We start from the raw sequence: 25,335 nt of genomic DNA, 5'->3' as shown, positions 1-25,335 counted from the left end.
TGATCCACATCTTTGATTCTTTTTTTCAGATTGAGTGGCTGCTGTTTGTCAGAGATCAGCTGTGATTCTCTGGTCTCAGCTCTGAAGTCCAACCCCTACCATCTGAGACAACTGGACCTGAGTGACAACAAGCTGCAGGATTCAGCAGTGAAGCTTCTGTCTGATCTTGTGGAGAGTCCACACTGTAGACTGGAGACTCTGAGGTCAGTAGAGGGTTGGAGTCAGTCCATGCTGCTTTCAGCAGTATTGTACTAAACCCAGTTAGTATCAAAGCAAAGATCCAGTTTTTCCTGTAAAGCTCCAACCTTCTCAGTGGCTGCTTTCCTCAGTGAAGCTGTGAGGGGAAAATGGGGACAGGCTTCAGGGATGGACTGAGAGAACAGTCAGCCAGAAGCTTGTTGTGATCATGTGTTGGAGTTGATGTGAAGACGACTGTTGTTGTTGTCTTCATGTGGACAGGAAATAAAGCTGGATTCCAGCTGACAGCCTCACAACATGTATAGAGACAGTGGTCCTCATTCCTCAAATCTGATCTGATTTCAACACTAAACTATTGATCAGTTTCATCTTTGTCACAGCTCTAAGATCAGTCTGACTGAAGCCTGCAAATCAAAGAACCATGGTTCCATTTAGTAACCATGTGGTCTTTGTACAGACCAGAACCTCTGCTGACTGACAGATGATGAAGTGAGTCTCTGGAAACATCATTGATCTCCTCTGTTCTCTCTCATTCTCTCTTTTCTCTTCATTCTCTGATCCAGCTGGAAAAACACGCATTGGTCAAATCCATGGATTTAATAGTGTAAATAAACAGTGTTTGTCCTGATGTTGCAGCAGCAGCATGTTGTGTGCAGAGAGGCTCTGACTGGACCATGTTACTGGGAGGTAGAGTGGAGAGGAGAGCTTCATCCAGCAGTGACTGACAGAGGAATCAGAAGAAGTGGAGATGACTCTCAGTGCTGCAGTCTGAACTGCTCTGAGAACAGCTCCACTGTCAGACACAATGTCAAGTCCACCATCATCCCTGTGTGATCCTCTGGATCTGACAGAGGATCAGCAGTGGATCTGGATCTGCTCTGCTGCTGCTCTGTCCTTCTACACAGTCTCTGCAGACACACTGAGACTCCTCCACTCCTTCTGCTCCACACTCAACCACCTCCACCTGGATTTGACTTTTTTGATTCCTTCAGATCTTCTGAAGACAAACTGTCTCTGCACATTAGTTCTGTTGAGGACATCAAAACTGTATGATGATGTTGTATTGGAAATTCCAGCTAAATCTTATCCAGGTAATGGCTATTATTTTACAGGAAAAAGCCAAAAAGTAATGGCTGTCAGTGAACAGAAGGACAAATAGAAATACATTCTCCAAATCAGCAACCGAGAAATTAGTGGAAGTTGATTGTGGATTTCATACTTCTGGGTTAGGGATAAGGAACATCAGGGCCATGTGAAACATGCTGTACAATGTCAATCACCTTCTGACATGAAATCTGTGCACGTGAGAGTAAATCATACACATAGAGCTTTGACGTAATACTGAACACATATTTCTTCTGATGTAGACAGGAAGTCCAAAATCTAGTTACAGGTGGAAATAATATTGGCTTTGTCTGAGTCTTAACAAGCTAAAAAATCGTCGCCATCCATCATCGAAATTCCCAACACCTCCCAACTTCTAACTGTCTTCTGAGTGTAACCCACTCAAGTAAGTTCACCTCCCTCTAGGTTCAAAAGGAGCCAAGCGTCAGTGCAACAGTCACCAAACATAACATGAGCCATCAATGAATTTTCCAACTGGAACTTTAGTTTGCCTTATATACATATAGACAATACAATGACAAAATATGTTTACAGAAAATAAAATTGGGCCCTTAACCAAAAAAACAATAGTCAATAGTTAATAGTGTTTTTCATTTAGTGATCACTTTGATTAATATAGAATGTTCTCCTTCTGAAGGTTTTCCAAAGTTTCTAATAAAGTCAAGTCAAAGTCTGGTGGCCTAGTCTGTTGGTAGATTTCACTAAAACGGGTTAATATTCTCAGGGATGCAGCCTTGTGGGGTGTTCAACTGTGTACCACTCCACTGACTGGAGCAATCCTACCATAGGCAGGCCACTCATCCAACTATTCAGCGGCCGTGAGGGTGCTGGGTTCCTGAAGATCCACTGGGAGGCTCACCATCTATGGAATCTCTAGGTCTTTGCTGGAATTTCCAGATGGTTCTCACTCCAATAAAAAGACCTGACCTGCATTTATAAACAGGCTCATAATTTCTGTTCTGCTTTCTTACATATGTCATATGATCCTTAAGCTTATATGTTGTGTAATTTCAAACATTGACAGTATCTTAAGCGCAGCCCGTTTGACATTAGGGTATTTTTCCATTGGCACATTTTTCCAGAACTCAATGGTCCCTTCCCTTAAAGCAGGTTTCAGTTGGTCCTCCTCACAAAGATCGATCATCTCCAACTCAGCCGCAGCCTCATCTGTGACTAGCGAGGCTTTCAAACAGTCCGTCTCCGCATTAAATGGGTCGATGAGGAACGTAATCTGTGGCCTTTTCAGTTTAAGATCACAGAACCTGGTCACAAAGCTTTCGTGCAGGTTTTCAACCAGTGTTGCATATCTGGCTCTTTTCTTATTCAGGGCAGCGCTGGTGACTTGCCCGCTGGCTTTTAGCAGAGTGGGAAAATGCGTTAAATCTCCATCTTAAATCTTTGAACCAGGTCAGGCAGCATTCACAGATCCGATCATGGCTGACGCTCCATCCGTGGCTATTGCAGTTAGTTTCGGTTTGGGCAGATTTGCTTTAGCAAATGCAGCCATCATTGTTTCTTTCACATCTATCCTACGGGTTCTGTCTTTTAATGGTACAATATCAAGGATTTCTTCTTTCATCACACAATTGTTTGACACACAACGTGCAAATATTGCCAACTGAGGCTTGTCACGTATGTCACAACTCTCATCCAATGCGACACTAAAATACTCACATGCTTGAAGGTCAGAGTGCAACTGTGATTCAATAGCCGTGTTAATGGCCGACATTCTGTGTTCAACAGTGTGTCGGGACAGTTGAATGTCTGATACCATTCGTTTTAGTTTGTCGTTTTCAGGAGACAATATTTCAACAACATCACTGAGGTATTTTTTAACGAACTCCCCCTCATTGTTTGGCTTTTTAGCCCGCGCTATGTTCCAAGCCAGTGGATACGATGCAATCGTTACGGTCTCTGAGTGCTTCGTGAATTTTTGGAAAAACTGTATCTGCTTTTCTGCCTGACTTTTCAAACTGACCAACTTGTGCTTACGAAGTTCAGTCCCTTTTGGAAATTCCTGCTCGATGTTAGCTGAAGATTTGAAGCTTTGAAATGCGCTAATGACGCCTGTCACATAAGGCAGAATGGTTTGTTATCACGTTCAACAAAGAAATATAAAACTCTCCCACTCTGTTAAAAACGTCCTGTGTTCTTCTTCATATTTTTGTTTTGCTGTGCATTTTTGCCATTTTGAGAGCGAACTTGACAAAAATTGTTCACTCAAATGATCCTGCCCCAACTTTATGGTATTTTCATCTCACGCACATGATGAAAATACCTTATTGAACTCAAGCGAAGCGAAGACGCACATTAAAAAAAACAAAACAAAAAAAAAACACACACACAAAGTTTGATATGAACGGAAGAGCCGCATTTGGCTCGGGAGCCGCGGGTTGGCCAGACCTGACCTACAGTATGGTATGATTAGTTCAAGTACTGATATTACCTGTAAATACTGGTTTTAATAGTTTACCACAACCTAGTTCAATTTGCATAGTCTCAATTACACAATCCCTTGTTTAGAATTATATTTCAGTACCACTTTATTCATTTTACATTACAATATACGGCAATTAATAACAATCAATTTCACATTCAACTGCACCCAACCTAGCCATCACCAGAACACACCTATGAGCAACAGACATACAGGATTTAAATTAAAGACCCCCCCAGTAAAGTAAGCTGAGATTTATGGCAGCTCATGTAATGTAAAACATACTTTTAAATGTTCACCACAAAACATGTTCCTAATTCAGATTTATCATTAAATAACCGTTATGCTCCTTGAACAATGTAAGTCAGCGACATTAATTGCAAGTACTCGGCATCTTCATGAGAGAGGAATATTTTACTGAATTTCTCTTAGATAGTATTTATTACTATCAAAACACTCTTTACACTTCAGTAAACTCTCCCAGATGATTAACATCGGTACAGCACGGCGCTAAAACATCAAATTAATGCTTGATTATCAAAATAACTAATAGTAATAATGCACACAGCAATAGCAAACCATGCAGAGGAGCTAGCTTACTGAGACAAGAGACGTTATCGTTAACCCGATGACAACAGGGCTCCTGACGTTCGGCAGCTTCTACATGAAAACTTTCCTCTTTCCTTTTCCTTTTTTAGGGTTTTCTGACTCCAATTGTTGTCTTAAAATCAATATTATTATCACTTCCCAACTGAACAAAGTACGTGGGCCATGCTCTTTTCTCTCTCTCTCGTGTGTTTGCTCTCTCGGGACGGAAACTGCACTGTGAGACTTACGCTCATAAAAATAAATTAACTTACCTATATAAATTTTGATAATAAAATAAACTAAGAACAAACATCAACATGAAGTTGATTTTAACCCTACCTGTGCAACCGGGTGACATGAGCACTGATCTCTCGACTGTGGCGCAGGAAGGTAGAGCGGTTGTCCACCAATCTCACAGTTGTTGGTTCAATCCCTGGCTCCTCCGGTCACATGTCGAAGTGTCCTTGAGCAAGACACTGAACCCCAACTTAGTTGCTCCCGGTGAGTGTTGGCCAGCTGCATAGCAGCTCCCCCATCGGTGTATGAGTGTGTGATTGTGAGGGTGAATGGGTGAATAAGAAGCAGTGTAAAGCACTTTGAGTTCCAATAGGTAGAAAAGCGCTATATAAGTGCATATAAGAACATTTACCATTTACTCTTCTAAACCAAATGACCAGGAATAGAAAACACATTTACAATGATTATGAGCTAAACATGTTACAACAGGTTTTTAATGTTTCTCTTTGTTTTCACTGGATACAATTTGACTCAAATTTCCATCCAAGATTTGAGGTTTTTCTGACTAGAAACCCTGAGAGTGCGACTCTGATCATCCAAGACCAAGAGAGGACAGAGGTCTGGAAACGTGTTGTGCCTCTGACAGGTAAAGACTTATCCTCCTCCAGCAGGTGTCAGAGTTAGACCCCGTTCATAAAGTAGAATCAAAATATATTTGGAGTTTAGCAAAGAATCAGCCACCACTGTGTTTAAACCATTGTAGAAATCCACTTGGATCTGGACAGTTACTGCTGAATCCCTGTCCTGCACAGAATCTACACCACCGAGACAAAAGAACACTCCAATCCACTCTGTGAAAAGATTATTGAGGAGCAGAGGTCAGGGCATAGAGACGAGAACATTTCCTGGTCAGTAAACATCTCGCGGAGTCCAGTTAAATCCATCAGTAAGAAATGAAGGGAAATATTAAATCTGCTTAGAGCAGGTCGTCCTCAAAAACTGAGAGACTGTACAAGAAGGACACTAGTGAGTGTAAGTCCTTCAGTCCTCTAAAGGACAGAGCCTGTACCGACAACCACTGCAGCCCAGGTTCTTTACCAGTTAGTCAGTGTGATGGTGAAGAAGATCAGTTTTGGTCAAATCAGACCTTAGAAACAAACCAGCTTTGTTTCTCTTTGCTGCTCTTCAGCTTGAACTGCTGAACATCCAGGCAACATGTGGCCTAGTTTCCAGTTTAAATAGGAGCAGGTTTCTGTTGCTGTCTGGATCTGTTTCACACTCATTTCTGGATATTAAACAGATGCTTCTGGGTTTTCTTTTAGGTCTTGTCAGGGAGAATCTAAAGAGAAACGTCCCAGCAGAACAGAGACTGTTTGCAGTTGGGAGAAAGTTTATTGAAAGTGTGTCTGACCCTGTTCTGAAGCGGATTCTGGATGAACTAGGTGTTATCAGTGGCGGTGAAATGCAGTCAGCCAGAGGAAATAGCAGAGCAGACAAAGCTTGTTACGCCCCTGTCTAGGGGGTCAGGGTGCACAAAGATAAATTAGGATGTTCCCTCTCCGGACCCCAAACCAAAATCCAGGATCGAGATGTTCCAACAGAATGATATTTATTTTAAACGAAAGAAAAGTGTCGAACAAAACATGACACTACAGCTCAGGGTGAACCAAGGCCAACATAATAAACAAAATAAGCTATTTCCCACAGAAAGTGCTCGCTAGCCTGATAGAAAGAAACAAACCAAAAGACAGTCGCTAACCCTAACTCCCTAATGTGAAAACAAGAGAAAACAATCAAAAGAAAATGGCAGTTCACCCCTACAGATTTAATACTATTTACAAAATATACAATTTATATTCAAAACCACGGCACAAAGACTAACTAACAATTTAAAAATGCTAAATAAGGTTTGGACGCCAAGGACAGCGAACAGGTGCTGCTGCCAGAAAAAGCCCCCGATGGCTGTTCAAACCGTACTTTTAGAACTCCAGGAACTGTAGGATGGACCAATCGGCTTCCGGTACTGCTCCCCAATCCGGCCAATCAGACAGGACACCTATAAGAACAACAATTAGAACAACAACACATATGGCCAGGGCCGTAACAAAGCTCGAGAAGTGATTGACATGTTGCGAGGAAAAGGACGTGAAGCCGGCCAAGTTCTGATCGCTGCTGTCTGTGAGGTGGATCCTTTACTTTCCAGAGGGTTGAACTTAATGTGAAGCAAAGAACAACTGTAGAATGTGATGGTGACTGACTGTTTTACAGGCTCACGTTATTTTATTCTTTAAATCCAAAGTTTTGAATGTACAATCTTGGTCTTTCCACAAAGCAGCAGCCCTCATTCAGAACACTGCTGCTGCTGAGTTCTAACAAGAACCAGAGAACTGAGCACATCACTTCTGTTCTGTTCTTTTCACCGGCTGCCAGTTTCCTACAGAAAAGGTTTTTACAGGGCTGAAACACACACACAAATATTCAATACTGTATGTTTCTGACTCATATGAATGAGTTTTAAATATGAGTCATTAACTCAAGCTCGGCTTTAGCTCTAGTGTGCTGAGCATCAAGTCTACTACAAGCTGCTATTAGGACTGTGGATTTAAAATGGTTTGGAAAAAGGAACCAAAGGAACAAGAAGAGGGTCTTCAGCTCTTTCAGGAATTCATAAATACTAATAAAATGTTCATTGACTGTCATAGTATTAATAATGTTAGTTTGCGTTTCCTTTCAGCAACAAATGATCTTGTTAAGACACGACTTTCAAGCAGCAAATCTCACAGCTTCAATGAAGACAACTGGACTTTGCCATCTGGTTTTCTTTCCTTCTTTACGCTCATTCTCAACTAAGGACCACAGTTTGTTCCTACAGTCCTTCTCAGAGCACGTCAGGTCCTTAGTCATACGAAGGTTCCTCTTTTTCATGATGTCAGCAGTGCGTGAAACCTTCCACCTGAAACCTGGATGTTATATCTTTTGATCTTATTCAACCAAATTGTTGTAAATAATCTCAAAACACAAGAATTGTATCACAGAATATTGGTCAAATTCATTCTGCATGTTAATCTTTACTTCCATCATGTTTCCACCTCCATACTTCACTGGTGGTGTTGAGCAGCCATCTATCATCTTCTCATGAGCTCTGCAGATCACATGTGTTTCACTTGGATCCAAACACCTCAAACTTTGACTCATCAGTCTACAAGGCATCTGTTTTACAAGGAGGCACTTGTGAGTACTGGTTTTCTTGGGCAGATGCTCACTTGGTCCTTCCACTGGATCTTCTGTCCTGGATCCAGTTGCAGCATGTGCAGCAAACACCTTTGAATTTCTTGGCTCTGTCTCATAGAGAAGAACCTTCCTTTCTAGAATAGACTGACTCAGATTCTTCTTCTGACAATTTTATGCTTCCTGTTCTGCATGTGTGAGCTGGAATTCTTGTGGTGCACGACTCAAACATTTCAGACCAATCCAATGTGAATTTAGGAGCTTTGAAGACTTTTGAAGGACCTGCAGCCGCCCTGGTAAATTCCGATTTCTGTTCAGCTTTGTGTTACAGCGCCACCCTGTGGATTGATGGAGTATTGCAGTGGAAGTTGATGTTGCATGTGAAAGGTTTCCTCTCTGAAGTCCTGGTTATTACCAACATTAGCAACTGTTCCTCAGATTAGAACAGATCAATGATTGTAACAAACAAATGGCTCAGTTCTGTTCAACTAAACCCCATGAAATCAAACATGTTTCTGAGGACGTGGAAAACAATCATTTTTAGAATTTAGAAAAAATTTAAAAGCTATGTGATTTATTCCAATAACTTTGGTTTCAGTCCAGATTCAGATGTTGATCTCCTGAGAAAGAGACTGGTATGACAGGTCTTCACCCCCTGTGAATTCTGTTCATACCCATCAGAAATTTCAACCATTAGAAAACATTATCATTAAAAAAATGGAAGGACACTTTCAAAATCACTTTTTTTCTTTTTTGCATATTTATTTAATTTAGATTCTTCTGAAAACTCTGTTTTTACTTTGACATGACTTTTTTTCCGTGATTCAACCTTCAAAATAAAATTTCAAAGCAAATTTGGCACATTTCTTCACGAGAAAAGCATCAAACACAGAAAATGAATAGTCAGCAGTAATCTGACAGTAAAAAATCTGAATGGAAAACCAACATGCACAGTCAAAGCCCCTTCACATGCCTCATTTTGAATCAGCCAAAAAGGACACATGTCACACCACTCTTCATGACAGCACTGGCTTCCTGTAGTGCAGTAATACAGTGAGAAGTAACAACTAAGATTTGACATTGTCTTCTTTCACTGGCAGCCAGTGAATAGAAGCTTTAATTCCATTCTGCAGCAGCTTGCTGTTAGTTCACGTACATTCATGTTGGTCCAGTGATTCATGTAGTTGCATGAGTAGTAGTAGTTGAAAGGATTCAAGAGCACAAGCTCTGCAGTACGTCTTTAGAGGCAACTTGTCTTTTTACAGTCATGATCACATGGTTAAGATAAACATGTAGTGACTGAATGTCGTCCTCTTTTCCTACATGACACGAGTAATAAGGCCACGAAGAACCACTTGTAGAAGTTCCATAAAGATAAAAGATGAAAACATTCTGGCTGTTCTGTGCTAAGAATCGCAGAAAAACTACTTGTTGCTTTGATACTAAACATCCTGTGAATCAACATCGCCCTCCTGTGATCAAGTGATGGTACTGCAGGTTTCAAAAGGCCCACAGATGTTAGCAGCACACACTAAAACTCCTCCTTAGATTCACTTTTAGAGCACAAATCAAACAACTTCTACAACAATCGGATTAGAAACACTTGAACTAAAAAAGCAATTAAGCCGATGTTGTTGTGTTATTTTGTTGTGTTTCACATTTGTTAAAGAATCACAGTCATGCACAAACTACAATCATCTACAGAAACAACAGAAGGCTGCAAAAACCTCTGTGGGATGAGAACGCGTTGACGACACAGTGTCCCCTGAAATGTACTTGTCTGGAGTTTCCAATCCGAAGTGCAAACATTTCTGCTTGATTAGTAAGTTTATTAGCCTGGTATTTATTGTCATTTGAAAAGGATGCTACCTGTAAAGAGCTGTACAACTGTCAATCATAGTATAGTATTTCTAGCCATTTCTAAATGTTTTTACATTCATTTGTACAGTAGATCATACTAACACTGGAAATGCAGTGTTACTGGAAGGTCTAGCTACAGTATTACATTTGGAATATACAGTAAAGTACTGTTATTGATTCACAGTAATCACCTTTTACAAGTACAGTCAAATACTGCAAACCACAGCTGCGTTCAGAAAGCTAATGCCCGTATTTATTCCCCGTTTTAGATTTGTTGACCTGATCATTTGGTCTGAGTGAAGGTGATGGATGACACACTGAAAGTAGACGTTTCACAACACTTATTGCAAAAAGAGGATTTGATCCTTTTGAAAGCAAAATGTTTTTCCCCACTGGCCACAGACCCTTATGAATAAGACTAGTTCCTTAATTGTTCAATTAGAAATCAGAATAGGTTCATTCAGATGGTGTGTGTGTGTGTGTGTGTGTGTGTGTGTGTGTGTGTGTGTGTGTGTGTGTGTGTGTGTGTGTGTGTGTGTGTGTGTGTGTCCATCACTCCATGAGATTCCAACCCTGATATTTAACCAGGCAGAAAATAACTTGAGGCCAAAACAGGAGGCGAGATACAAACAATTTTTTCCTACAATTTGCTTTAGTTTTTGTCCATTTGTAGTTCGGGTTTTAAAAAACAAAACATAAAAAACATATTGATTAAAAAAAAACTGTACTCTGGACTTTAGATTCTGATGTCCTAATGCACTTTAACCTGCATTGAGCAAATCTTCTTTGTTCCCTTTCAGGGGTCTCAGCAGTGAATCATGTGCCTCCATCTAACTCTATCCTCTGCATCCTCTGCATCCTCTGCATCCTCTGCATCCTCTTCTCTCACACCAACTAACTTCATGTCCTCTCTCACTACATCCATAAATCTCCTCTTTGGTCTCAAATCATGATTTCGACCTCCAGCTAATTGTGATTTTACTTTTATTTACCAGTTGTTTTCACACCTGTTCTTTTGCACTACTCTCATATTCAGGCTGTCGAAGTGTCCCTGGGCAAGACACTGAACCCCTAACAGCCCATTCCCATCCCTGCTGTGCAGTGCTGGTCCAAGCCCGGTAGAAATTGGGGAGGGTTGCGTCAGGAAGGGCATCCGGCATAAAAACTGCCAAATCAACATGCGGACAATTATCCGCTGTGGCGACACTGAACTCACGGGAGAAGCCGAAAGGAAAACAACATTGTATGAACTTTGTGTTTGTGTGTGGAACTCCCTCCTTCCTCTGGTTCCTCTCTGTGTTTCAGTTTTAAACATGTTTGTTCAGACTGGTGGACTCGTCCATTAGGACACACTGAGGGTTGAGTATAGGGCTCATTGTTGGTTGTTGTTCATCAACCCACTGTCACCGGTTTTTCTTCAGTAACATCAATTCTAAACTATACTGTGAGTAAATCTTTGTCCTTTAAATATGTTTCTGATGGATATTTTTTCAAACTAAACTGATGGTGTGAACACCACAAAGATGATTCATGACTTCTTGAAAGAGGAACAGAAAGTTCATTCAGACTTCATGTAGATAGTTTTCTTCCTCTCAGTCTGTCCAGAGTTTTATGCCTGTGGACGGTGGAGGGAACAACACACACTGCTGAAAACTGCTTTCAGTTGTTCAGGAGCTGCTGACAGACAAATGTTTCTAATACTTCAGTAACAGTCTCTTTTCTCTTAATATGGATTCCAGCTCCCAATCCACTGTCTGCATGTGACTTGGGATTTTTTACAAGGTGCAGTAAAGATCTTGGTTCCGCTACTGTCGATTTTCCTTATGAAATCTTAAATATTACTGACTCAATAACATGTCAAATAACTTTTAGAATGTAATATATCTGGTTATATGGTTTCTGTCAGAAACATTAGAAGCCTTGTCATTTTTTAGAAATGAATTTCAAATGTTTTTCCTCATTGAAAATGTATGTTGCCTTTAGTTGTGTCATGTGATTTCCTGTAGAGAGGAAAGAGAAATGAACAGTGTGCAGATAGTTCAGACTGGACAATTTGAAATCAACCGAGCAGAGAGAAGAAAAGTAGAAGCTGAGGCAGAGTGAGTGTTAACACAACATGATTATTCTCCTAGTTAAGTGTCTCTGTGGACTTAAAATGATCCATCTATTCATGCTGATCTGAAGTGTGTGTGTGTGTGTTACTTCCTCTCTATATTATGGCTTAACCCTAAAATATTTGAACAGAAATGAATTATTCAAGATTCAACAACTTTATTGATCCCATAGTGAAATTGTGCTGCCTGCTCTGTGTGTGAAAAGTAGAAAAGAAAGGAAAAAATCTTCACCCAAACCAAGACAATGAACAAGTACAAACTACTGAAGTAAGAAAAAACCTGTAAATGAAATAAAAACAATACTATTTGTCCATTTGGACCATTTAGTCCCCCTCCTTTTTACAGAATGGGGGAGTTGAACAGTTGAATGTCCAGTGGGAGACAGGATCTCCTGTGTTGTTCTGTGGAGAACTTGACTGTGATCAGTCTCTGGCTGAAAGTTCTCCTCTGTGCAGCCAGTTCACAGTGGACTGGGTGGGAGGGAGGAGTTTGGACGACATTCTCCTCTCAGCCACAACATGCAGAGGGTCCAGCTTCTCCCCCAGAACAGAAGCAGCCAGTCTGTTACTGTCTTCATTAAGTGTCCAGGTGGACACCCAGGTATTTGTAGTCCAAAGCCACTTCCACCCCCTCTCCCCATAGGGAGAGAGGATTGACAGGAGTCCCAGATTTCCTGAAGTCCACCACCAGTTCCTTTGTTTTACTGATGCTGAGCTGGAGATGATTGTGCTCACACCAGTTAACCAAACTGTCTACGATGCTGATATGATGATGCTCTGTGACATCTCCACCCTGGATACATCCAACAACCACAGAGGTTGTAGGATGTGTGGCTAATGAAAAGTATTGGAACAGTGACCCTGAAGCCCAAACTGCCCATTCCCATCCCCAGTGGTGCAGTTCTGGTCCCAAGCTTGGAAAATTGGGGAGGGTTGTGTCAGGAAGTTCATCCAGTGTAAAAACTGTATTTTGACTGAGCACATCTTCTAAATCTACATGGAGCTTTGTCACATGACAAAATCCCAAAACTTAATAAAGTGGATTAACAGCAGCAAAAAGGAAAAGTAGGACATTTCAAACTGACGTGTTTCTGATCTTACAGTCAGTAGGTCCAGTGGTTTGATGTGTCTACTCAGTGTTTGTTACTGAAAATCTTGTGTTGTAATGAAGGTCTGACACTAAATAGGCCATAAACACTTTGTGTGGTGTGTTTCTAAAATCATTTAGTAATAACAGGAAGCATCGTTATATTGTTATCTAACAGAACTTTTCCACTTTTGTATGTAGATAAAGTAACTTCATAGAGGAAGTGCTTTTATTCTGAAGAAATCAAACCAGAAGACTGATTGATGCTGTGGATGGAGGAACATGGAGAACACATCGTAAGTTTGATATTATTATTTATTATTTCACTGTCAGAGAATCTAGTTTAGTCTCATGTTGGACATTGTCTGTGGACACAGAATAAAACATTTCCCCCAGTTTGAGGTGTAAGTTACTGTGTATTTATGATATATTATTAGTTTATGAAGTAACCAATGCGGTGTATATAGAGTTTATAGCAAGTTAACTTTCAGTCTCTGTCCAAATAAAGTTCTGAACTAATTCAACTGTGATAATCAAAATGTTTCTCTATGTTTGAGCCGTTGACTGTGCAGATTCAGTGCAGTGTGTGAGCTGTAAACCACTGTCACATGTAACAAAGTGAAGCGTAAAGACAAACCTGTGACAGTCACATAAAAGAACATGACACATGTAGGACATACAAAGAGACGCGTCTTTATGTTTTTGGTCTCCAGTCTGTCTCAGGGCCAACACAGAGAGACATACACAGACAGACACCTAGGGACAATGTCCCTAACATGCATGTCTTTGGACTGTGGGAGGAAAGTGGCAAAAACACAGGGACAACATGCAAACTCCACACAGAGAAGCTGCAGCTGCTCAGGGATTTGATCCAAGGACCTTCTAGCTGTGAAGCAACAGCATGATCCACTCCACCACTGCTGCCTTCACAAAGATCCATTTGAAATGATTTGGAAATCATTTCATTGTGATTGTATTTACATTTTACAGCATCCCAACTTTTCTGAAAAGAGGTTATTGATGGAGAAAAACACAGAATCCTTTTTTATTCTAAAGCTCTGATAGTGTCTTGTGTTTATGTCTGTTTATTACAAGTGTTAATGATAGAAACACTTTTGTTTCCACAGACAGAAACCAGAGTCTTCAGGATCCAGTAGTCTGTCTATGAAGAGTGACTGGTCCAAAAAACGTCCTCCACACTTCAGTCTTGAACCTGGACCCTCAGACACAGAGTAAGAGACAGTTTCTACTGTAAACTGACCTGATGAAGATGATTCACTGAAGATGATTTATATTGATGATGCAGCACTATTAGTGCAGATCCTGGTTCAGACTAAGATGGATCTTAGTCTGGGTTTTATATCCACAAACTACTGATGGTGTTTCTGCAGTAAAAAAACAGAAATCTACTGATTAGTTAGTTATAAAGAAATGTTTTCACAGAGAGAAGAAACAGCAGATTGGAGAAAGATCCAGAACAAGACCTGGACTGCAGACAGACAGTCAGGGCAGCTCTGTACAAAGTAAGACTGAACATCTGTCTGCTGATGTTTCTGAAAACAAGACTTGTTGTGTTAAACACAGACATTTGTCGTATTATACAGCATTGACATTACATTTTTTTATTATCATTTGTTTGTGTTAAATATTATAATAATCACAAATTCTTAAACATCTTTGGTAGTTTCTCATCTTTCAGCAGATGATGGTCTGCAGGAGGTTTTAGATGAACATAAGATCAGTCTGAGGAGGAGATGTGAATGTGTGACTGAAGGAAGTGATGAAACAGGAAGTGGAACCCTCCTCAACAGGATCTACACTGAGCTCTACATCACAGAGGGACAGAGTGAAGAGGTTAATACCCAACATGAGGTGATGCAGCTTGAGACAGCTTCCAAGATGAAGACCCTCCATGACATTCCAATCAAGGTCCACGACATCTTTAAAGCCTTACCTGACCAACAGAGACACATCAGAGTGGTTCTGACCAACGGCGTCGCTGGTGTTGGAAAAACCTTCTCGGTGCAGAAGTTCAGTCTGGACTGGGCAGAGGGCTTGGAAAACCAAGATGTCAGTGTGCTGGTTGTGCTTTCGTTCAGGGAGCTGAACTTGATCAAAGATGAGCAGTACAGTCTTCTCACGCTGCTCCATGTTTTCCATCCAACATTACAGAAGGTCACAGCAGAGCAGCTGGCTGTCTGTAAACTTTTGTTCATCTTTGACGGCCTGGATGAAAACAGGCGTTCACTGGATTTCAACAACAGTGAGGTTGTGTCTGATGTCACACAGACGTCATCAGTCGACGTGCTGCTGACAAACCTCATCAAGGGGAATCTGCTTCCCTCGGCTCTGGTCTGGATAACTTCCAGACCTGCAGCAGCCAATCAGATCCCTCCTACGTGTGTCGACAGGGTAACAGAAGTAGGAGGCTTCACTGACGCCCAGAAGGAGGAGTACTTCAGGAGGAGGTTCAGTGATGAAGAGATGTCCAGCAGAATCATCTCCCACATCAAGACATCCAGGAGCCTCCACATCATGTGTCACATCCCAGTCTTCTGCTGGATCACTGCTACAGTTCTGGAGCACATGTTGACTACAGAGCAGAGTGGAGAGCTGCCCAAGACCCTGACTGACATGTACTCACACTTCCTGCTGGTTCTGACCAAGAGGAAGAAGAACAAGTATGATGAGGGACATGAGACCAGTCCACAGGAGCTGACGGAGGCTGACAGGGAAGTTCTTGTTAAGCTGGGGAGGCTGGCGTTTGAACATCTGGAGAAAGGAAACATCATGTTCTACCAAGAAGACCTGGAGCAGTGTGGTCTTGATGTCACAGAGGCCTTGGTGTACTCAGGAGTTTGTACAGAGATCTTCAAAAGAGAGAGTGTGATCTTCCAGAAAACAGTCTACTGCTTTGTTCATCTGAGCATCCAGGAGTTTCTGGCTGCAGTTTACTTCTTCCACTGTTACACCAACAGGGAGGAAAAGGTACTGGAGAGTTACCTAGGGAAAGAGTATAAACACAATTACTTAATCCCAGAGTCTTTTCTAATGAAGATTTTTAAGTTTTTTAGAAACAGTGATACCTATGTTCCTCCCCTGGATGAGTTCCTGAGTGGAGCCATGGAGAAATCTCTCCAAAGTAAAAATGGTCACCTGGACCTGTTTGTTCGCTTCCTTCATGGCCTCTCTCTGGAGTCCAACCAGAGACTCTTAGGAGGTCTGCTGAGTCAGACAAGGGACAGTCCAGAAATCATCCAGACAGTCATCAACAATCTGAAGAAGAAGAACAGTGATAAAATGTCTCCTGACAGAAGCATCAACATCTTCCACTGTCTGATGGAGATGAAGGACCACTCAGTACATCAGGAGATCCAAGAGTTCCTGAAGTCAGAGAACAGATCAGAGAAACTCTCTGAGATCCACTGCTCAGCTCTGGCCTACATGCTGCAGATGTCAGAGGAGGTTCTGGATGAGTTGGACCTGAAGAAGTACAACACATCAGAGGAGGGACGACGGAGACTGATCCCAGCTGTGAGGAACTGCAGAAAGGCTCAGTAAGTCCAGATGTGATGGTTAAAATTATAAAGTAACATAAAGATGAAGCTTCAGTACGAAGAAATCAACCATCACACATACAATTTAATATAGTCTTTCAACACTATAAAGGTTTTCTTTTAAAAAATCACATCTTCAACTTCTTGTGTTGTTTATTATCAGGAATTTAATCATGGTTATTTGTCCATGTCCTCATCACTTGCTTCATGTCCACGTCACACAACAGATAAGAGACGTCGGTGTATTTTTTATTTTTCATCATAAGACAAAATGATTTTTGTGTTGTGTCTGTCTTTGGTTTGTGGAGGTTAAATACAAATCCAGCCCAACATTTTCTGGCTTTTAGAGTTTGTGTTGAAGCAGTTTTGACAGTCGACATGGTCTTTACTGATGTCTGATTTCTTTACAGTGGACACAGTGTCTCCACTAAGTTTCTATAATGTGTCACTTTATTATTCTGTTCATACACAGACATGTTTATTCTAATATCTGTGATCTGGTGGAACCAACAGACCTTGAAGCTTTACTGCTTTTACACGTTTTTGAGATTTCAGTCAATAAAATGTAAAGTGGGAGAGAGTTTTGTGTGTGATGAGATAAGGCAGGTTGTTCACGAACCTCAAGATCAGTACTTCAGTCCCCAGCTCCTCCTTCCTGAACAACAAACTGACCCCCAGTCATTTTGGATCAACAACTAAATGTTAAGTGACTGTTTCAGCTGAGAGAGGATGTGATGTCACCTCCCCTCTCTCATATGCTTAAGAAGACATTTTTCTCTCCTTCTTAATTCCATTTAAAGGATCATTTTAGTCATTAATGATATTTTCAACAAACAATTAGACAAAAATGAATTGTCTCTAATCATGTTTAGTGTCAGTCTGTAACCTGGGTTAGTTAGTTTGTCTTTGTTGTTGGAAGACACTTTGACATGTGGACAGAAGGAGGTCAGGTTTCAAGCAGAAACATGAACAACTTACAAATTGGCCTCCTAAACCACATCTGCTCATGTTCATCTGCTGAAAGATTATTTTTATTATGTGTCAGATTTCAGCATAGTTGACATTTTCTATTGTCTGTCATCAGACTTTGTGGCTGTGACCTCTCAGAGACTCACTGTGAAGTTGTGGCCTCAGCTCTGAAGTCCAACCCCTCCCATCTGAGAGAACTAGACCTGAGCTCTAACGACCTACAGGATTCAAGAATGAAGCTGCTGTCTGCTGGACTGGAGCGTTCCGACTGTAAACTGGAGACTCTGAGGTCAGTGATCAAGCAAACTCAAAACATTTTTCAGGTTTGTAGTTTAAATGTGTCAAAATGTTTTGTTTAGTTTTAAATCAGAAAACAGAATGAAACTGTAGAAATTGACAATTTGTTGTGAAAACAAATGTTTAGGAAAGTTTTAGATCTAATAACGAAAAGTTGTAATAAATACATACATTTTCAGGTGTAATGACTTTTCAAATAAAATGTCTAAAAAACACATTTTAAATCTGACACACAGAAGCAGAGAGACAGACCAAACATCTGGAAACATGATTGAAAGTATCTTTAGTGGTGTCTGATTCGTCTCAATCAACAGGTGACACTTCAACCTGAGCATGATGCTTCCTGTCACACAATCAGAATCACACAGAATAAGAATCAGAAAACTTTTTATTGCCGGGTGCAGTAAAAACGCTTTACAGTATTTCAGAATTTGTCTTGGTGTCAGGTGCAAACACAGAATCCAAAAATAAAAAGTTAAAATACAAATGTGTGACACACTGTCTGAAGATTGGAGGAGGGGGTTATCTAGGGGGGATTAGGGCACTGGTCAGCAGGCTGACTGCAGTGGGGAAGAAACTCTTCTTGTGGGTCCTGGAGATGTACAGCTGTTGGAGAGATGGGAGGCTGCAGCTGATCACCTTCTCTGCACAGTGGATGACGCGCTGCAGCTTGTCCTTGTCCCTGGCTGCAGAGAACCAGACTGTGATGGAGGATGTGAGAATGGATTTGATGATGGCAGCGTAGAAGTTCACTCACATCTTCACAGGGAGGTGAAACTTAGTACAGCCTCTGCTGAGCCTTCTTGGTGAGGGAGCTGATGTTCTGCTCCCACATGAGCTCCTGGGTGATGGTGGTGTCCAGGAAGCGGAAGGACTCAACAGGACACCGGAGTGTTGCAGAGGATGACAGGGGGGAGGGGGGCTGGGTCCTTCCTGAAATCCACTATCATCTCCACTGTTTTGAGAGCATTGAGCTCCAGGTTGTTCATGCTGCACCATGACACCAACTCGTCTCCATCAGAGACCGATGAGGGTGCTGTCGTCTGTGAACTTCAGGAGTTGACATCACAGTGTCTGTGTTCTCATCCAGACTGTTAGTGACAGACCTAAAAACATCCCAGTTCCTCTACAGCCTCACTGGTCCACATCTTTGATGTCCTCACAGCTGGTTTGCAGAGTTTTAATCTCTGCCTCTACGTCGGTATCTTACTCGTATCTGATCCCTTTCAGGTGTCGCCACAGTGAATCATGTGCCTCCATCTAACTCTGTCCTCTGCATCCTCTTCTCTCACACCAACTAACTTCATGTCCTCCCTCACTACATCCATAAATCTCCTCTTTGGTCTTCCTCTAGACCTCCTGCCTGGCAGCTCCAACCTCAGCATCAGTCCTGGCACCTGTCAATACATTTCCATCCTTATCTTTAATCACACTAACCTGCTGCACATCCTTCCCATCTCTATCTCTTTGTCTGGCCAACCTGTACAAATCCACCTCTCCCTCTTTAGTGTCCAACCTAGTACACAAGTCCTCATATGCTCTTTGTTTGGCCTTTGTCACCTCTACCTTCACCTTATGCTGCATCTCCCTGTACTCCTGTCTACTGTCTTCAGTCCTCTCTGTGTCCCACTTCTTCTTAGCTAACCTCTTTCTCTGTATACACTCCTGAACTTTTTCAACTTCCACCACTTCATCCTCTGCTCTGCCTTTGTCCTCTTCATCTTCCTCACCACCAGCATCATTTTACACACCACCATCCTGTGTTGTCTGGCTACACTCTCCCCTACCAACACTTTACAGTCACTGATCTCTTTCAGATTACAGCATCTACACAAGATGTCGTCCACCTGAGTGTTTCTACCTCCGCTCTTGTACGTCACCCTATGTTTCTGCCTCTTCTGGAAGAAATTGTTCACTACAGCCATTTCCATCCTCTTTGTAAAGTCAACCACCATCTTTTCTTCTGTGTTCCTGTCCTGAAGACCAAACCTGCCCATCACATTCTCATCACCTCTGTTCCCTTCACCTACATGCCCATTGAAATCTGCAGCAATCACCACTCTCTCACCTCTGTGGATGCTCTGCATCGCTTCATCTAACTCACTCCAGAATTTCTCCTTCTCTTCTAACTCACATCCTACCTGTGGGGCAAAACCACTCACAACATTGAACATCATCAACCTGTCTGATACTCTAATCACCTCTAGAACATTCCTCACCAAATCCTCTTTCAGGATAACTCCTACTCCATTTCTCCTCCTATCTGACCCATGGTAGAACAACGTGAACCCTGCTCCTAAGTTTCTAGCCTTGCTACCTTTCCACCTGGTCTCCTGGACACACAGTATGTCCACCTTCCTTCTCTGCATCATGTCGATCAACTCCCTAGCCTTCCCTGTCATAGTCCCAACATTCAAAGTCCCTACTGTCAGTCCTACATTCTTAACTTTCCTCTTCTCTCTCTGCCTACGAACACACCTTCCTCCTCTTCTTCTTCGTCTTTGACCAACAGTAGTCCAATTTCCACCGGTACCCTGTAGGTCAACAGCACCGGTGGCGGTCTTTGTTAACCCGGGCCCCGACCGATCCGGTATGGAAGTCTTTGTCACGATTCGCATGTTTGATTTGGCATGTGTTTTACGTCGGATGCCCTTCCTGCCACAACCCTCTGCATTTATCCAGACTTGGGACTGACACAAGAAGACACTGGCTTGTGCCCCCTTGCGGTTGCATTAACAGTAATCTAACCCACTGTGTGTTAGAAATAGAAGGTAAATCGTGTTCTTGTTCTCTAGTGGTTTGAAAATGACAACACATGCTAAAATGGATGGATACCATGCATCATGTGTTTTTTTCTCTGAACCATTGATAAAGGATAGTTGTAAATACTTTTCTATCGCCCACACTTTAGGCTTCCCAAGCAATAGAAAAGCCAGAACAATATGTGTCACCCATGTTAAAAATGAGACATTTAAAGTAACAAGCACAAGTTGTTTTAATCCAATATTTTTTTTCATAGAGGTGAATTTTCTTGTTAAATGAGTTGAAAAATGTTTAAAGAACCAAACTGTTGTTTTTCCATGTTTCAGTCCATGAAGTGGAAATTGTTTTTATTTCACATTTCTGCTGAACATTTTCAAAGTTTTCATTAAAGCTGAGCTGATCTTTAGGACAGACACCAGGACCAAGCAAGACCTTTATACTGGATCAGTTGTGGTTCTTTAAAGTTTGATCCATTTCACTGATGAGTCAAAGTATTGTAGGAAGTTTTTAGTCTGTCAGATGTGATTTGATGTTTGTCTGATAATTCCAGAGGTGAGTGAGGTGAGCAGCATGTTCTGAATCAGTGCTGACATGAATAGGTGTATGAATGTTGTGCTGACATTTGGATGATGTCTGTAGAAGTCTGACATTCTGATGATCCACAATAACACAAGGACAAAGTCCCTCTAACACCATTGATTAGGACAAATCTGATTGTTACTAATGATTTGATCCACATCTTTGATTCTTTATGCAGATTGATGAACTGCAGTTTGTCAGAGATCAGCTGTGATTCTCTGGTCTCAGCTCTGAAGTCCAACCCCTCCCATCTGAGAGAACTGGACCTGAGTGACAACAAGTTGCAGGATTCAGCAGTGAAGCTGCTGTGTGGTTTTCTGGAGAGTCCACACTGTAGACTGGAGACTCTGAGGTCAGACACCATTTTTTAGTTGTGTGCTGAGATGAATATGATGTGAAAGTTGTGGTGACACTAAACTACAGACAGGTTCATGTTTCTGAGGTCAAATCACATTCAAACTGTTCAGTGGTTGAAAGGAAGTTTTGAAAGTGTCAACAAATCCGATGTAAAAATGTGAAAATGACATTTGATTGTCAGACTTAGAATTGAAGACACTTGTATAAAGCAGCAACAGAGAATCAGCTTGGAGCAAATAGAAGGAGGAGAGAAGAATCAGCAGGTTAAGAACAGGACACACAGCACTAAATAGTTGACTGAAGCTAATGAAGAAGCATCCAACTGCCAACTGTGTCAAGAAGCAGAGACAGTTGATCCTGTTTGATTTGAGTGGAATAAATGTAGAGAGGAGCAGCAGAGTGGGATTGGAAGGTGCAGAGAAAAGGAAAGAAATCCTCCAAACATTCCACAACTACTATCAAGTGCAACAGGAGATGATTGACAGCTTTACATCAGATGGGAAATAGTTTCGTCCTCCATCAAACCTGTTTCTTCAGTTTCACTTAATTTCAGTGAGTTGTGAGGAAAATGTTTGTTCACTGAAATTAAACCTTCAGAACTCAAACACTCATATTTTTCACTGATGTTTCTCAATAAACTAGAAAATGTTTAGTTAGTTCCGACATTTAAATACATTTTTATAACAACAATAAACAGAATCGTTGTTTATATATTTGTTTAAATTAACGATGTAACAATAATGACATTCTGACACTAATGGTGTTTTTGTTTTTATTTATTTGATCTTTTTGACAGTGAAACAAAAATGTTAATTATAAAATTGAACTGTTCTAAAGTCTTTATGACATTTATCACATTCAGTTTGAGAACAAATGTAATGAAATGTGAGTGAGGTGAGCAGCATGTTCTGAATCAGTGCTGACATGAATAGGTGTATGAATGTTGTGCTGACATTTGGATGATGTCTGTAGAAGTCTGACATTCTGATGATCCACAATAACACAAGGACAAAGTCCCTCTAACACCATTGATTAGGACAAATCTGATTGTTACTAATGATTTGATCCACATCTTTGATTCTTTATTCAGATTGAGTGGCTGCAGTTTGTCAGAGATCAGCTGTGATTCTCTGGTCTCAGCTCTGAAGTCCAACCCCTCCCATCTGAGAGAACTGGACCTGAGTGACAACATGCTGCAGGATTCAGCAGTGAAGCTGCTGTGTGGTTTTCTGGAGAGTCCACATTGTAGACTGGAGACTCTGAGGTCAGTTCACTGACTGATACTAATTAGATCTTTACACCACAACTGAAGTTAATTAATTACAAATCCAGTTTCCAGTAAAAGCTGGTTCACTGTGTAAAATGGAAATACAGACAATGCAATGATTTGCAAATCATTTTTATATTAAATACAACAAAAACAAATATCAAATACTGAAATTGATACATTTGTTTTTGTTTGTTTTAATATTTGCTCATCTTGAATTTGATGCCAGCAGCACATTTTTAAAAAGGGACATGTTAACCACTGTGCTGCATCAGCTCTTTTTCATCCAAACTATGTGTTTGGGTACAAACAGGACCAGCTGCTTTAATGTGGACTGAAACCAACCAGTTACCTGCAGTTATCTGTAAATGAACCTCGTAATTAAAATACTGTGGTGCTAAGATCTGAAAGCAGCACAATTTGAGAAAATGTGAAAATGAACAAAACACAAAGAAAAGAAGAAAACAAGTTCATCAATTTAACAACACAGATGCAGCATTTAGAAAAAAATGCTGCAAAAACACAAAACCCAACAGAGAACCAGCTCCAGTGTTGCACTGGTACCATTCACCCGTCGAGCCTGAAGCAACTGGTCACTGTGAGCTCAATAATGGAGTTTCTGAAGTACTTTAAACAGGGAGCTTCAAGTTCATCCAGGTGAACTGTTGATGATCATTATTACAGTGAGTAAAGATTCATGTTGGAATTTAAAAAGACGCCTCTCTCTTAAAAACCCAACAGAGTGGGTGAAATCTGAGGGACAATCAGCTGAGTGGCCTGGTGTGGGTTTGAGTGGGGAGCAGAGATTCTCACCGCTCATATGGTCTGGACACAACACAAGGACGTATAGAAATGTCCTGCAATAAGACACAACACAGGAGCCCAGATGACCTGCACCTCCCCTTTACATGAACAGTGACAACCATCTGATTAAGACCTTGTGGACTTAGTTTCTTCGATTACATGTGTGTAATCATGTGTGTTTTTTAAAAAAAGCTCTTCATTTGGTTGTGTGGTGGCTGTTGGCTTGTTTCTCAAATTGCAGTGCTTTGAGCTCTCAGGGCCACCGTACTAAAAGCTACACTGTCATTCACTTTAAAGCACTTTCTTTGAAATTTGGCCAAACGAATGTCTCATAGGACACTTTCCCACCTCCCTTCAGTCCATTTTGAATGAGCTTGAGTTCAGAGGAGACAGAGTTTCTGCATCGTGTTTCTTCCCAGAGACAAACTGTGTCCATTGACAGTGGATTTGTGAGGTTCCTGAGTCCACGCAGTGACTTTCACTACAGAAACATGTGTGTTCTTGATGCAGTGGCCCCTGATTGTGTAGGATGTGTTGTTGTGTCAGCTTGACTGCTGTTGTTGGTCTTTTCCAGCCTTTTGTTGCCTCTGAACCAACTTTTTAGAAATATGTTTCTGGCAAATACAGAACAATCAGATGTTTCAGTTTCAACATGTCTTTGTACTATTTAGAATCAAATAGGTTTAAAATTATTTACAAATCATTTCTGTGTCTTTACATTTTACAGTGTCACAACTTTTCTGGAAAAGGGGTTTGTGCATTTTAAAGTTGAATGTTTCTTGTTTTATCATCAGACCAACTGTGCAGAATAGAAATGATGCGTCTCAGTGTTCACTTCCCGAATATAACACAGGATAAGAAGAAATAAAATAGTATCAAACTATCAGCTGATAATTATGCTGTATAAAATAAAGACTTTGAGATTTAATCATATACTGTATGATGTAGGATTTGGAACCATAAAAACTATTTGTATTTTTTCATAAAGATGAATTTTCTTGTTAAATGAGTTGAAAAATGTTTAAAGAACCAAACTGTTGTTTTTCCATGTTTCAGTCCATGAAGTGAAAATTGTTTTTATTTCACATTTCTGCTGAACATTTTCCAAAGTTTTAATTAAAGCTGAGCTGGTCTGCAGGACAGAGACCAGGACCAAGCAAGACCTTTATACTGGATCAGTTCTGGTTCTTTAAAGTTTGATCCATTTCACTGATGAGTCAAAGTATTGTAGGAAGTTTTTAGTCTGTCAGATGTGATTTGATGTTTGTCTGATAATTCCAGAGGTGAGTGAGGTGAGCAGCATGTTCTGAATCAGTGCTGACATGAATAGGTGTATGAATGTTGTGCTGACATTTGGATGATGTCTGTAGAAGTCTGACATTCTGATGATCCACAATAACACAAGGACAAAGTCCCTCTAACACCATTGATTAGGACAAATCTGATTGTTACTAATGATTTGATACACATCTTTGATTCTTTATGCAGATTGAGTCACTGCAGTTTGTCAAAGATCAGCTGTGATTCTCTGGTCTCAGCTCTGAAGTCCAACCCCTCCCATCTGAGAGACCTGGACCTGAGCTACAACAACCTGCAGGATTCAGCAGTGAAGCTTCTGTCTGATCTTGTGGAGAGTCCACACTGTAGACTGGAGACTCTGAGGTCAGTAGAGGGTTGGAGTCAGTCCATGCGGCTTTCAGCAGTATTGTACTAAACCCAGTTAGTATCAAAGCAAAGATCCAGTTTTTCCTGTAAAGCTCCAACCTTCTCAGTGGCTGCTTTCCTCAGTGAAGCTGTGAGAGGAGAATGGGGACAGGCTTCAGGATTGGACAGAAAGACAGAGACAGAGAGAACAGTGTTGGAGTTGAT

The 25,335-nt window shown here is 41.0% G+C and overlaps 2 protein-coding genes across 7 annotated transcripts in view; both read left to right on the top strand.

Annotated features, from left to right (window-relative positions):
* The window catches only part of LOC137124438 (protein NLRC3-like), a 176,426-nt gene that overhangs the window by 148,218 nt on the left and 2,873 nt on the right, over nt 1–25,335 (top strand). For all 6 annotated transcript variants that reach the window (XM_067499428.1, XM_067499432.1, XM_067499430.1 and 3 more), the window contains 4 exons: nt 30–203; nt 21,217–21,390; nt 22,486–22,659; nt 24,955–25,128. In XM_067499428.1, the coding sequence (XP_067355529.1) occupies nt 30–203; nt 21,217–21,390; nt 22,486–22,659; nt 24,955–25,128 (696 nt within the window). The remainder of the gene's footprint in view (nt 1–29; nt 204–21,216; nt 21,391–22,485; nt 22,660–24,954; nt 25,129–25,335) is intronic.
* On the top strand, nt 11,477–16,434 carry LOC137124463 (protein NLRC3-like). Its single transcript, XM_067499507.1, has 5 exons — nt 11,477–11,772; nt 13,075–13,169; nt 14,001–14,105; nt 14,317–14,396; nt 14,558–16,434. Exons 2-5 carry the CDS (start codon nt 13,156–13,158, stop codon nt 16,432–16,434), a joined length of 2,076 nt encoding a protein of 691 aa, XP_067355608.1. The 5' UTR covers nt 11,477–11,772; nt 13,075–13,155.

The sequence above is a fragment of the Channa argus genome, chromosome 3, assembly GCF_033026475.1.
Source record: "Channa argus isolate prfri chromosome 3, Channa argus male v1.0, whole genome shotgun sequence".
Taxonomy (NCBI): domain Eukaryota; kingdom Metazoa; phylum Chordata; class Actinopteri; order Anabantiformes; family Channidae; genus Channa; species Channa argus.
This window is presented reverse-complemented; position numbering and strand designations above follow the sequence as displayed.